Source organism: Podarcis liolepis (genome assembly GCF_965112155.1).
Source record: "Podarcis liolepis genome assembly, chromosome: 8".
NCBI lineage: Eukaryota > Metazoa > Chordata > Lepidosauria > Squamata > Lacertidae > Podarcis > Podarcis liolepis.
Window position 1 is genome coordinate 25,638,759 of NC_139560.1, and position 12,759 is coordinate 25,651,517.

The 12,759-nt window shown below is 50.1% G+C and overlaps 1 protein-coding gene across 5 annotated transcripts in view; it reads left to right on the top strand.

Moving 5' to 3' along the window:
- The window catches only part of CCNE2 (cyclin E2), a gene marked incomplete at its 3' end in the record, with an annotated part of 17,853 nt that continues 5,094 nt past the window's right edge, over positions 1-12,759 (top strand). For 2 of the 5 annotated variants that reach the window (XM_083518356.1, XM_083518353.1), the window contains exons 1-8: positions 1,079-1,152; positions 3,758-3,795; positions 3,956-4,058; positions 6,290-6,340; positions 7,178-7,329; positions 9,526-9,661; positions 10,263-10,409; positions 12,103-12,198. In XM_083518356.1, coding sequence (XP_083374482.1) covers positions 3,782-3,795; positions 3,956-4,058; positions 6,290-6,340; positions 7,178-7,329; positions 9,526-9,661; positions 10,263-10,409; positions 12,103-12,198 — 699 coding nt within the window. In that variant the 5' untranslated portion in view covers positions 1,079-1,152; positions 3,758-3,781. Of the gene's footprint in view, positions 125-1,078; positions 1,153-1,938; positions 1,961-3,757; positions 3,796-3,955; positions 4,059-6,289; positions 6,341-7,177; positions 7,330-9,525; positions 9,662-10,262; positions 10,410-12,102; positions 12,199-12,759 lie in introns of those variants that run through there. The other 3 variants (XM_083518357.1, XM_083518354.1, XM_083518355.1) reach the window with 3 other exon arrangements.

A 12,759-nucleotide genomic window follows, 5' to 3' on the forward strand; every position in this document is an offset into this window, starting at 1 on the left:
GTCTAAGCGCGCGTGTTGCTAATGCCAGGCCGAGAGCCGCGGCCGGCGCAGGAGCCGTTCTGGTTGCACGGGCTCCCGGGAACGCAGCTGACACGGCTTTGCAGGGTTAACGAGCTGTTAACCGGTATGTAAAAGACGCGCAACAACGGGCTGAGAGGACGTTTGGGGAGGGAGGAGGGCTGGTTGCTTCCATAGCTGTCAACTTTCAGATTTGAAAATAAGGGATCGGCAGCCTCACCTGTCCTGGGGACAGTCTACGGGATATCTAACAATCCAGGATAGCAGCGGGAAACTGCGCTGGAATAAGGGAATTTCCCGCAAAAAAGGGAAGGTTGACAGCTATGGTTACTTCCCCCACCTGCCTTGGCGGGGGGCTTCTCCCCTCCCGCCTCGGCTGTCAAAGCCCCATGGGTGCCAACTCTTTGGGACCCTGGGTGCCCGAGCACCCACCCAATTCCCCATGAAAGGGCCGGGCACCCACACATTTCGGGGCCAGGGCCTTTCATGCGCACTGCATGGCACCCACGGCTCCGGAGAACCAACGATCACGGGGTCAAACTCTTGCAAAAGCCCCGTCGCGTCTCCGAGTCGCGGGCACAGCCGGTTGCCATCTACGACCGGCCTCGGAGGCGAGCGAGCATTTGGCGGGACTGGCGGGGGAAGCGAGACGTCCTCCAAAGGGGACACTCTTACGCAATGTCCCCCCCGGGGGCGGGGGAGAGAAGACGGACGGGGTGCGGGTATGGCTGGGCGATGCGCGGGAGCGTGCACCGGGCGTGCCTAAAAAGCTGCCCTGCTGTCATTGCATATAGTATATTTTTGGTGTGTGTGTGTATATATATATTTAGTAGTGTTTCCCTCTCCGAGGGGAAAAAACCGCAACAGGAACGAGCCGGGGGTTCCTAATGTCTGTCCGCGGCTGGGAATCCGCGAGGTTCGTCCTTTCTGTAGCGCGCGGGGCGCCGGGCGCGCTCCACCTCGGGGTTCCGGGGCGGTCGGGCGGGAGAACTCGCAGCCCGGGAACTGCAGGCGGCGACGAGAGGGCTGAGCTGGGACCCAGGCCGGCGCATGCGCAGGCGGCGCCCTATATAAGCGCCTTGGCGCCGGCGCCAGCTGAGAACAGTCCAGGTTTGGGCGGCAGCGGCGGCTGAGGTGCGGTCTTGGGGGGTCTTCTCTATGGGGCGGGGGGGCGGCAATGCTCGGGAAGGAGCTGGATGGCGGGCGAGGGCAGCGAGGGCTGCTCGCGCCCTGCTGCTTTCGGCCTATATGGGGAGGGGGGCTGGCTTTTTAAAAATTCCCCCCTCCCTGCGTGTGGTGAATGTCCTGGCGAGGAGGGGGCTGAGGGTGCCGGGGCGCCGCTTAGGGGGCTGCCCCAGAAAAGCGCTGAGGGGGGGGGGAAGGCAGCGGGCGGCAGGGCTCCAGCGCCGGCTGGAGGAGGAAGCGGAGCCAGAAGGCGGGATGCCCGCCCTCCCAGCTCGCCGGCCGGGCTTTTTTTGGAGGGAGAATGAGGCGGCGGCGAGGAAAGAGAGGGGATCCCCCACCCATCCGGCCCGGGGGGGCCTCTCGGGGGCCGAGGTGGGGGGTGGCAAGGCGGGAAAGTGAGGTGTCTCCCCTGCAGCACATTGTGGGGGGGAGTTGCTCCCGGTTTTTCCTAGGGCGCCTCTGCCTTTTTTGGGGTGGGGGCGATGGGGGTCTCCCTATGGGGGACCCTTTGCACCCCCGCCCCACCCCCGGCAAACCTGTTCCTCTCGTCGGTGTGGTCTGGGAACTGGCTGGGTCGGCCTGCCCTTGCTGGGCGTGTGAGGCTTTTTTGGAGGGAGAGCGACTCCCTCCTCCGGGGCGGGGGGCGGGGAGCCCGCCTGGTGGCTTCCCGGGCTGACCCGAGAGCACTTGCCTCCGTCTTTCGCCCCCTGACCCTTCGGGGTGTTTTTGCGGGGGGGGGGTCTCCACAGAGGAAAAGGTGTGTTTCGGGCGGCGGAAGGGATCTTCCCCCTCCCCTGGAAGGCGGGAGAGGCAGGTTGGGGTGCGGGGTCCATTCTGCAGAAGCCCCCCGCTTTGGCTCTGGACTCGATTTATTGGGGGACGGCGGGAAGAGAGGGGGGCGCATCTTGCCTGGGGAGGGGGCTGTGTTTGTGGGTCTTTCCCTCTCTTGCTGTCTTGATGCAAGGAGGGGGGGGAGCAATCGGGGTTTCTACTCCTATCCCGTGCACCCCATCTGTAACATTTCCTCTTTTGCAACCCCAGTATATAAGGGGTCGTCTACTCAGCATATATAAGTGTAGGCGGGAAATGCTTTTCTTAAAAAGAGAGAGAGAGAGAGTGCTCTTGCCCCCCCCCAAAAAAACTCCCTCCGGTATCCCTCCCCCACTTTTTTTAAAACACTGTGCTCTTTTCTTCATTATTATTTTTTACGTTTCACCCTCTTAGGGCAAGCGGGAGTTTCACCCGCATGCTGGATGGAGGGTGGTGGCAGAGTCCAGCCTGCTGTTGCCGCCTCCTGCATTTACCCGCTTTCTGTAAATTGGCGCGGGCCGGAGAGCCGCGTATAGCTGGCTCGGCAGCTTGGGGGTGGGGTGGGGGGCTCCTGAAGCTGCTGCCCCCCCCCCTTCCCGCTTGGCAGGCAGCGGGGAGAACAAATGGCAGAAAGAGGAGGGGGCAGCTCGAGTCTTTGTGGTTTACTTAGTTCACTCAAAACAAAATGTGTGTCTTTGCAACAAGTCATCATAAGTGATAAGATCCTAGTGAAAGTACTGTAAAGCTTGGCAATCTCCTTGCATGTAGGATTTTGGTGTGTAAACTATATTCATGTACAGTAATAGCTGTTTATAGACATGCAAGTAGTCTCGGCTCCTGACAATGCTATGTATGGGGTTTGATTCTGAGCGCATGGGGCATACATATTTGCAAAATATGCAAACCAGCGCTGCTTATGATTGATGGGGGTACAAAACTTGCAAGTCGGCAAATCTTACCTTGGGACTACATGCTCATAGCAGAGTTCTCTGAGGAAGCAAATGGAATGGTGCCTGGAGCAAGGCATGAAGTGGAACAAAATGGCTACTGGCATTGATGCTGGGAGGCAGCAGATGGAAGCTGGTTGAACCTGAAATTGACCAGTGAGCACATGGATGATGAGAAAGGGTGACCTTCAGTTTTGTAAAGAACTCTTGCTTTGAGCTGAGATGGAGGCAATTAACACAGACCACCCTTACTAAGAGGGATTGTGGGGTAATGTACTGCCAGTTCACTTCTCTTAATTCAGGTGTGCAGGGTTTTTCAGGGACTGGAGGAACATGACTAATGTGGGCAGTTTGCCCAGATTTCCTGTTCCAAGCGCAGGATTGTCACGAGGTAACAGGTGCCTGCCTCCCTGTGGAACACTTGTAGGCTCCTGGCTGTACATAAAAATGCCTTGCCCACGATGTTGGGCAGTTGCCATTTGGATGTTCTTGGTCTCTGCTACTTTCTGGAAATATCTTTGGGGTTTAGGCAGCAGGCATGCACACACTGGGAGCTGGACTTAATTTGAGGGGAAGGGCTGTAGCTCAGTGGTACAGTATCTGCTTTACACATTCAATCCCCAGCGTTTCCGGGTAGTGCTAGGAGACAGCCCTGCCTGAACACCTGGAGAGCCACTGCCAGTCAGTGTAGACAGTACTGAGCCAGATGGACCAATGGTCTGACTTGATGTAATTCATGAGCTAAACAGCACTTTGTATGTACTTTGGGTTAACCTATAGTCTTCTCTCATTTGCAGGCAACTATCTGGAATCCTAATAAGATGTCAAGGCGCAGGTAAACATCACTTTTATAATATGCTAACTGTATACAGTCTGACTGCAGCCCATAAATATATGCCATCATAAAAATGGTTAGTCTTTAAGGGGCCACAGTGTATGTATAGCAATACTCTCTACTGCTGTCTTGATGGGAAAATGTATTTACACTTCCACAGTAGTCGTTTACAAGCCAAGCTGCACCAGCCCTGCCAGGATATGTCTCCTCAAGAACTGCAGCTGCCAGAGTCTCTTCAGAACAGAAAAAGGAAAGCAATGCAGGTAAGTAGGAATTGAAACGGTCTCCTGGAGCCAGATGTGGTTAAGAATATGAGCAGGATTGCCTTGTTCAAGCTGAAACAAGAATTCACGGCATTGATATTGGTAAAACCACCTTCCTCTTGGCCTCATCCTCACACCTGAAATGTAGAGATAATGGGTGGAATTCAGCACCACACTATTACAAATGTTCCGTCTCTGCAAACATATCAACTTGCCAGATGGGACAGTGGCACACTGTTCTAGGGGTTCTCCCACCCACTCCAGAGCCAATTTCAGGGCAGTGGCGTAGCGTGGGGGGTGCCAGGGGTGCCGGCCGCACCGGGCGCAACATCTGGGGGGGCGCCCGCCGCCTCCGGAGTCGCCGAAGAGCCTCGGGCGCAGGCTATAGCAGAGCCCCATGTCTCGAGAAGGAGGAAACCCCGGCCATGGGCGCTGTCCCCAGGTGGTGCAGCAGGAGCTAGGTGGCGAAGGGGAGCCCGGGGGAGCGGAGGCGCCGCGGGGACACGGCTCGGGAGCTGCCGCTGAGGAGCCAGAGCATCGTCCCCGGGAGGAGCGGTGGTGGCGGCGGCGGCGGCTGCTACTGCAAAGCAGGGAGAGAAGGAGGCGGCGGCGGGGGGGAGCCAGGCAGGGAAGTTGCTGCTGGGGATGAAGAGGCGGCGGCGGCGGGAGACGGACTTCTCTCCCTCTCTGGTGCTGCTGGCGTGATGCGCTCGCCAGCCCACCGGCCCCTCCTGAGCGGGATATGGGTGGGCGGACGGGGTGGGTGGGGGAGAGGCGCCGGGCCTGCCTCGTGCCCTGACAGGAGCCGCCGCTGCGCCCGCGGGCGCCCTTGACAGGGCGCCCCTCATGCCGCCTCAAGAGGCGTTGGGAGGCAGCGAGACTCCGCCGGGCCCCGCCCCTCACTCCGCGCTCGGCTTCAGGGCTGTCTTGCGAGGGGGCGGCGGGAAAAGGCTCTGAGGAGAACCTCGCTGGCTGTCCCGCCGCGTCGCTTTTCCTCACGTCGTTTTTCCATTCCCTTGAGGGGACGGGGAGGTGAAGGGAGCCCGCACGTGGCGAGTCGTCGGTGGAGGTAGAGAAACCACGCACATTAGATATTAATAATAATAATAATAATGCTTTGAAATTTAAGACTCCCCCCCCCCAAGGAAAAGGCACTTTCTTGCCCTGCCCGTGGACCAGGAGGTCGTGGCGGGCGAGGCCTTCAGCAGCGGGGCCCTTATTTGCGCTGCCAGCCTGACCTTCACCCTCTTACATATAGAGAGGAAAGGAGACGCGGAGGTGCAAAGGCTTACGGGGCAGAAGTAAGCCCCGCTGAGTTCATCAGGGGTGCCAACGTGAATACAGTATGATATTGGGGGGGGGGAGGCAAGTAAACCCCGCCCTGCATAGTTGATCACATTGGCAATGCCCATCAACTGGGGGGCTGGCCCCCTCAAATGTTTTATTGGGGGGCCTGAAGCAGCGGCGTGGCGTGGGGGTGCGGGGGGGCTGGGCGCAACGTCTTGGGGGGGGGGGCGCGCTCGCACTCAAGTGCTAAAATCCACGGGTTAGGGGGCGCAAATTACTTGCCTTGCCCCGGGTGCTGACAACCCACGCTACGCCACTGTTTCAGGGACATACAGTACATGAGGGGAGGGGAGGGAATCCCCATTGTGGAAGCCTTTGAGCAGGCCTTCTGGGGATGGGATTTGTTAGATGAACCCCACACCATATTTGTAAACAAGGCAGACATCGGCACCTGGCACTCTCAAGTGGTTGCCAAGAGGCTGCTGATGTTGAAGTCTCGAATTCCTTGGTCTGCTTCTTCCCCCACCCCATCCCAATTTTGGTTTGTGTGGAGCTTCCCCAACATTTTATATTTTCCACAATAACCAAAGCAGCTCATTGTTTCTGTGGTTTGCAGTCATCTGCCACAGATCACAGCTCTGTTGCTGCCTGTCCACGCTGCCAAGTCAAGGGAAGGGGTGCTGACACTAAGCAGCACTTTGTCAGGGAAGATTTTAAACCTCGTCCTGAATTATCACTGTTTAATAGCTGTGATCAGTGGTTGGGCATATGTCGCCAGTAAATGACTTTCAAAAATGAATAGTTGTTCACTGACGGCTTTAATGCTCCTATTTTTGAGGGAGGGATTTGAAATTGAGGGAGCCCTTGATGTACCAGGAGAATTTGGCTTCACTTGGTTGCTGCTTTGCTCTTAATCAAGGTGCATCTGTGTCTGTTTTCCAAAGGACCCCACGAGAACAGAAGAGATCAACATGAGACATCAGTATGAAATTAAGGTAATAATGACCTGCGTAACCATTGATTTTTAACTTAAGTTGGTTTGCATTCTTCAGTATGTATGAGAATTTAGATTGTTAATGTGTCCATTGTGAGCAGGAGGTTCTTCACTTTTTGTCAGGGAAAGCAGCTTTTTTCTTTTTAACTAAATACATAAGGGAGAATTAATGAATCCAGCTGCATAGTGTGTGATTTGTATTCATTTTGTTGTGTTGGCTGCTGCAGTTTGTGTTCAATGAATATTTCACCACGGAAAAACTTACTTTCAACTTCCAGGAATGTATAGTGTTAATTATATCACTTCCCAATATCCCACCTAATGTCTTGCTGCTGCAAGGGTTTGGATAAAATGCTTTAGGGTTTGATTTGCAAGGCCTAGTAAACATTAGCTGGTTGATGGTGTACCTTATTTTTCGCCCTATAGGACGCACTTTCCCTCCTCCAAAAATGAAGGGGAAATGTGTGTGCGTCCTATGGGGCGAATGCAGGCTTTCGCTGAAGCCTGGAGAGCAAGGGGGGTCGGTGCGCACTGACCCCTCTCGCTCTCCAGGCTTCAGGAAGCTATCTGCTAGCCGTGGGAGATGCAGCTCTGTTCTGGGGGCTGGAGTCGGGGGAAGCTCAGGCTTCCCCAGCCCCGCACCTGGGGGGAAAATAATTTTTTTCCCCTTTATTTCCCCCCCAAAAAACTAGGTGCGTCCTCTGGGGCGAAAAATACAGTATTCTATGTGACAGTGAAAATGTTTCAAAAGGCTGGGACAAATTCTGCTACTCATAAACTATCTTGCTTGGTGTTGTATGTATTTTTCTCATGCTAGCTCTTAATATCTCATTTGTAGAGTTGTTGGCCATCTACAATATCAGGCGGCATCTCCCCTTGTATTATAATAGAAACTCCTCACAAAGAAGCGACAACCACTGATTTTTCCAGATTCAAAAAATACAGGTTCAGAAACCTCTTCATAAATCCATCACCTTTACCGGAACTTAGGTAAGTTACCTATAACCAAAAGCAATTGTGATGCTGCTATACTTTGATATGTCAGCAAAGCGAATGTAGTGCAACCCCCCTGTGTTCTTCACCAATTTGTATTGGTGGGTAGTCTTTGATTTGGAGCTAGTGACATATAGAAAACACAATGAGGAACACCACTAATAAAACCGTCTTGTTTTAGTCCTTGGTCTGAATGCTTTGCCTATCATCAAGGGCAATATGTGAGCTGTGAAATTTTGATGGACAAATTATATTCCAAGGTGTCATCTGTGTTTGATGGAAATTTCATATAAATCTGGCATTCTATGAAAAATGTGTTAAGATCATGTCTGCAAGTATTGTTGCTGTGTAGTCTCTTACACTGCTAACTTTTTGGAACTGCACTGACTAGAATAGTCTTCCTCAGTACAGTGCCCTCCAACTTAGATGTGCTACCTCCCCGTATACACCACCTCTCCCCATATAAACATACCTGGACTCTGCGATTATCATACGAGGCCCTTCTTTGTGGGCCCCCCTCCATGAGAGGCCCAGAGGTTGGCAACACAGGAATGGGCCATTTCTGTGGTCACTCCCCATTTGTGGAATTTCCCCCCCTGGGTGGCTCACCTGGCGCTTTCACTACACATCTTTAGGCACCAGGTGAAAGCATTGATAACCATGCTGTGAATATTTTATTGCCTTTGAAATGGGTTTGGGGGAAGAGGGTTATTGATTTGTTTTTGTTCTATTACGTATTTTTTGTTCTCATATTTTTACGTTGTGAAACCACCATGTGATCTTTGGATGAAGGGTGGTATACAAATTTAATCCATAATGAGAGGACTCACAGGAACTGTAGTCTGAAGCATCTGAAGGGCATCAAATTGGGGAAGACTGGACTACAAGAAGGTGGCGAGATTGGGAACAACACATTCATGCATATAGTAAAGAGAAGCACCTATACCGTATTTTTCCATGTATAAGACGTCCCCTATTTTGGGGGACTCCAAATTAAGAAAATGGGGAGGATTACTCAGAGTTGTTTAGCTTTTTTGTGGGGGGAAATTGCCGGAAATCGCTCACCCGCCACTGACAATTGCATGCATTGCTGAAGACACGCAGTCGCCAAATGGCCACCCTATTGCCGCAGCGGCAGCCAATCACCAACAGCCCTTCTCACAGCTACCAATCACCCACACTATCGCCACTGTGAATCTCCTGCTCACGGCTGTGACCAATCGCACCCCCCCCCCGCACTACCCATGTATAAGACGAGGGCTAATTTTAAAGCTCATTTTTTAATTAAAAACCCTTGTCTTATAGATGGAAAAGTATGGTATGTGTTGGTTTTCATGTCCTTTCTCTTTCCCTGCCCTGCTTGAGTGAAACTGACCATTGTTGTGAAACTGCCCAATTGTCAACCTAGTCCTAATAGTCATTCATTGTTGTCAGTCAGAAAAATCATCTGTTACAGTTTTGCTTAATGACAAAATGACAATAATTTGAAGCAGTTGTTGAAAACTTACTGTCTTCTGACAAGTCTCTATAGCCACTTAAAAGCTCAGTGAATTGATTACTGAGTAATATCTACCTCTTTTCAGTTTTTTCCCTTGAAGGCATGCAACATTGACCATCCTTGATTGGATTTACAAACCTCAAAGCAACTCCATTTGATCAGGGGCAGCAGCTGAAGGGAAGAGCAAGCACCTTTTATTATGCTTGTCATTGGCATAATTAAATCATAGAAATGGTGCAGGGGTGAAGGATTGAAGCCTCATCCCAGGGATGTTACCTCAATCTCTTATCTTGTTGGGAGTAGGAAGTAGCCATGCTGTGAGACCTTTCAGTTGAGAGGGGCTAAAATGCTATAAAGAAATGTCCCATCCCTTCAGCTCCCTTTAAAGTCTGAAAAGTCAGATACAGCCATCTGCATCATATGTAGTCTTCAGGCAAATGGACTTTCCTTATCTGTTCTACCTCAGATATTTTTTTTTAAAAAAACCTGTATTTCATGAAATCCAAACAAGCTTCGAGTAGAACCCCTTTGGAAAACTAAGGTCATTAGAGTTTGGAGACTAGAAATAATACATTGAATGCACTAAATCCAAGCATTTGGCTTCATGCCATTGAAGTCCAATTTTTGCTGAGACCACGTATTTTATGTCTTTTTAAAAATAATCTGGAATTTAAAATGTCTGTCTTTGATTTTAGCTGGGGAAATTCTAAAGATGTCTGGTTCAACATTCTCAAAAAGGAGAACAAATATTCTCACTGTAAGCATTTCACATCTCTACACTCCAACTTGCAGCCACACATGAGATCAATTCTATTGGACTGGCTTCTGGAAGTGAGTATTGAACTTATAAATGTAATGTGTGTATAAAGGACAGTCCTGAGAAGTAGCAAGACTGACCCAGAGTGCTTCATCCCCCCCTCTTTTAAGTATTAAGCTTGTTTATATTCTGCTTTTTCAAATTGTGCTGAAAGCACCTCACAAGTTTAGTCAGCATATCAGTATATAGCAGGGGTCACCAAGGTTTATCTTGCCTGGGCCGGATCGGTCCCACAGAGATCCCTCTGTGGGCCAGATTGGTGTGCATGTGAGTGCCCGAGCCCACGATTTTCGGCATCTGCACATGCGCAGATGCCATTTTCAGCGTCTGCGCAGATGCCATTTTCAGTGCCGCAGAAGCAAGTCTCCACACCGTGCTGGTTTAGTGCAGCGCATGAGTGGGCAGCTCAGTTCAGGGGCGGCTTGGGGGCAGGTCAAACGACCTCCACAGGCCACTTCTGGCCCATGGGCCTTAGGTTACTGACCCCTAATATATAGGCACAACAAAAACATAGGCATAAATATATCCCCTGCTGAATTACAACTTTTTAAAAATGTTTTGTCTCGCTGTTTGTAGTATAGTGACTGTGAATAAACAAAGCTTATTCTGTAACAGGTATGTGAAGTATACACGCTCCATAGGGAAACTTTCTACTTGGCACAAGACTTTTTTGACAGATTCATGCTGACTCAAAATAATTTAAACAAAACCATGCTTCAGCTCATAGGAATTACAGCCCTGTTCATTGCTTCCAAGCTTGAGGTAAGTAGCTGTCAGTGAAACCATTCTGCCGTTGACAATATAGCATTTTAAACCCATAATTGTGCTGCATGTCCTTTACAGGCAAAGGCCCATCCCAGTATAGCAGCTGAGGAAGAAATGGGTCTTTTTTCTTTTGATTAAAGTAGTTTGGCTTATTACTGAGGAAAATGGAAGGTCTGAGTTGCAGAGTTTGCACACTGAAAGAGCAGCTCTTGGAAGTCTGTGTGTGTGCTCACAAATGATAGCCCTAATTGCCATTAGCAAATAGCTGCCTGTGTTCTTAGCCCTCAGAGTTCTTACTAGGATTCTAATCACGGGGAAATGCATCCCTCAGTAACTGAAGGCTGGGAGTTTCCTAATACAGTACTTAGCTGAGACTGAACACTTTATTTTGTATCCTTTCTGCTTTACAACTTGCCTTTTCACCAAGAACCTCAAGGTGACCTGCATCGTTTCCCCCATTTTATTCTCACAACAACCCTGTTAAGCTGAGAGGTGGTGACTGGTGTAAGCTCCCGCAGTGAACTGAATGGGGGTTTGAACCCTGGTACTCACAAGGGACGCGGGTGGCGCTGTGGTCTAAACCACTGAGTCTAGGGCTTGCCGATTGGAAGGTCGGCGGTTCGTAGCTCAGTCCCAGCTCCTGTCAATCTAGCAGTTCGAAAGCACGTCAAAGTGCAAGTAGATAAACAGATACCGCTCCAGCGGGAAGGTAAATGGCGTTTCCGTCCACTGATCTGGTTTCGCCAAAAGTGGCTTAGTCATGCTGGCCTCATGACCCGGAAAAACTGTCTGCAGACAAATGTCAGCTCCCTCGGCCAGTAAAGCGAGATGAGCGCCGCAACCCCAGAGTCGTTTGCGACTGGACTTAACTGTCAGGGGTCCTTTACCTTTTTACTCCCAATTCTAGTCAGAAACTCCAACCACTACCATACTGGCTTTTGCTAAGACTTGCTAAAAGAAGAGCACCGATATGTATGCCTAGCAGGCCAAACATGTCAACATCATTTGAATGATGCAACATGTTTTCGTTGTAAACTTCACCATCTTTTAATGCACTCTATGGGCCGGGCCTGTACATCTTAAAATGTTTCAATTAAGCTGGCAACTGATGAGATCTGTAAAGATCTCAAGCACAGCTTAGGTTGGGGACATGGTAAAGGACTTGGTTCTAATCGTCTGGCTTCAAATTTCACCTCTGACTCCTGCTTTGTGACGGTGGTGCTTTGCAAGTCAGACCTGGGCAAGTGACAGTGGTTCAGTGAAGCAGCTTTTGGACTGCCCTGTGCAATGGGCCTTAGGATTTCATGGCGTTGCCAGTGGGCTCATGATATGAGAGTTTGCACAGTAGTACCACTTCTGTGAAGTTTCTTCTCCATGTGTGGGGATCAGTGCATAACCGTAGTGGCTGAGGATCTATCTCAGCGAGTGCTTGGCTCTTTGCTTTTTCAAGTACTTGCCCACTCCTACATGGAAACAAGGATTTGCAGCTGAGCCTATAAGTTGGCATGCTAATGGCTGCTCTCCCATGGGTGGTAACAGGAGCCTAAAAGCATCTGAATCTAATTTGTGAAATTGAAATAGCTGTGGTATGCAGAATAGGGTTGTAGGAGAATGGATCAACAAGTCTGTAAGCCCTGTTGGATTTGCTGTGGTTTGTTCTAACATTCTGTCTTTTTCTTCTTCCTTTAAGGAGATTTATGCTCCCAAACTACAGGAATTTGCCTATGTTACTGATGGTGCTTGTAGTGAAGATGATATTATAAGAATGGAGCTCATTATATTAAAGGTAACAAAATGAAGATGCTGACCATTTTAGCACATATTTAAGAGTCTGCATCCTAGGAATTACTCTATTGGATGGGTAGCTAACATGGTGCCTTCCAGATGTTTTAAGTGCAGTTCCTATTACTCTGACCATTGGCCATGTTACCTGCTCTTGATGGAAATTGAAGTCCAAAACATCTGGGGGGGGGGTTATCATATTTGCTCCTCCTACTCTATTGGCTTCTTAGGCAGAGCAGATCGTATTTATTTATTAGCAATGTCTCCAAAATTTGGAATCTGACTCTGATGTGTACCTTGAAAGCTGCTTGGATACACTCTGTGAAAAGAGTGGATCCATTTTAAGCTTTGTATTTTACAGAAGATATTTCTTGACCACCATCTCAGGGCTGGAAAGAGTTGGAGCTATGTATAAAGCAGCTAAACATCTCATGCCAGTGTATACATCCTGGAATGCTCTAACAGTACCCTCTGGGATAAGAGAATTGCCTGTGACTTGAGCAACTTTACTTGATTTTACATAAGAACTGGTTTTGCTTGGCATTCTCAGAATGGAAGTGCTTAA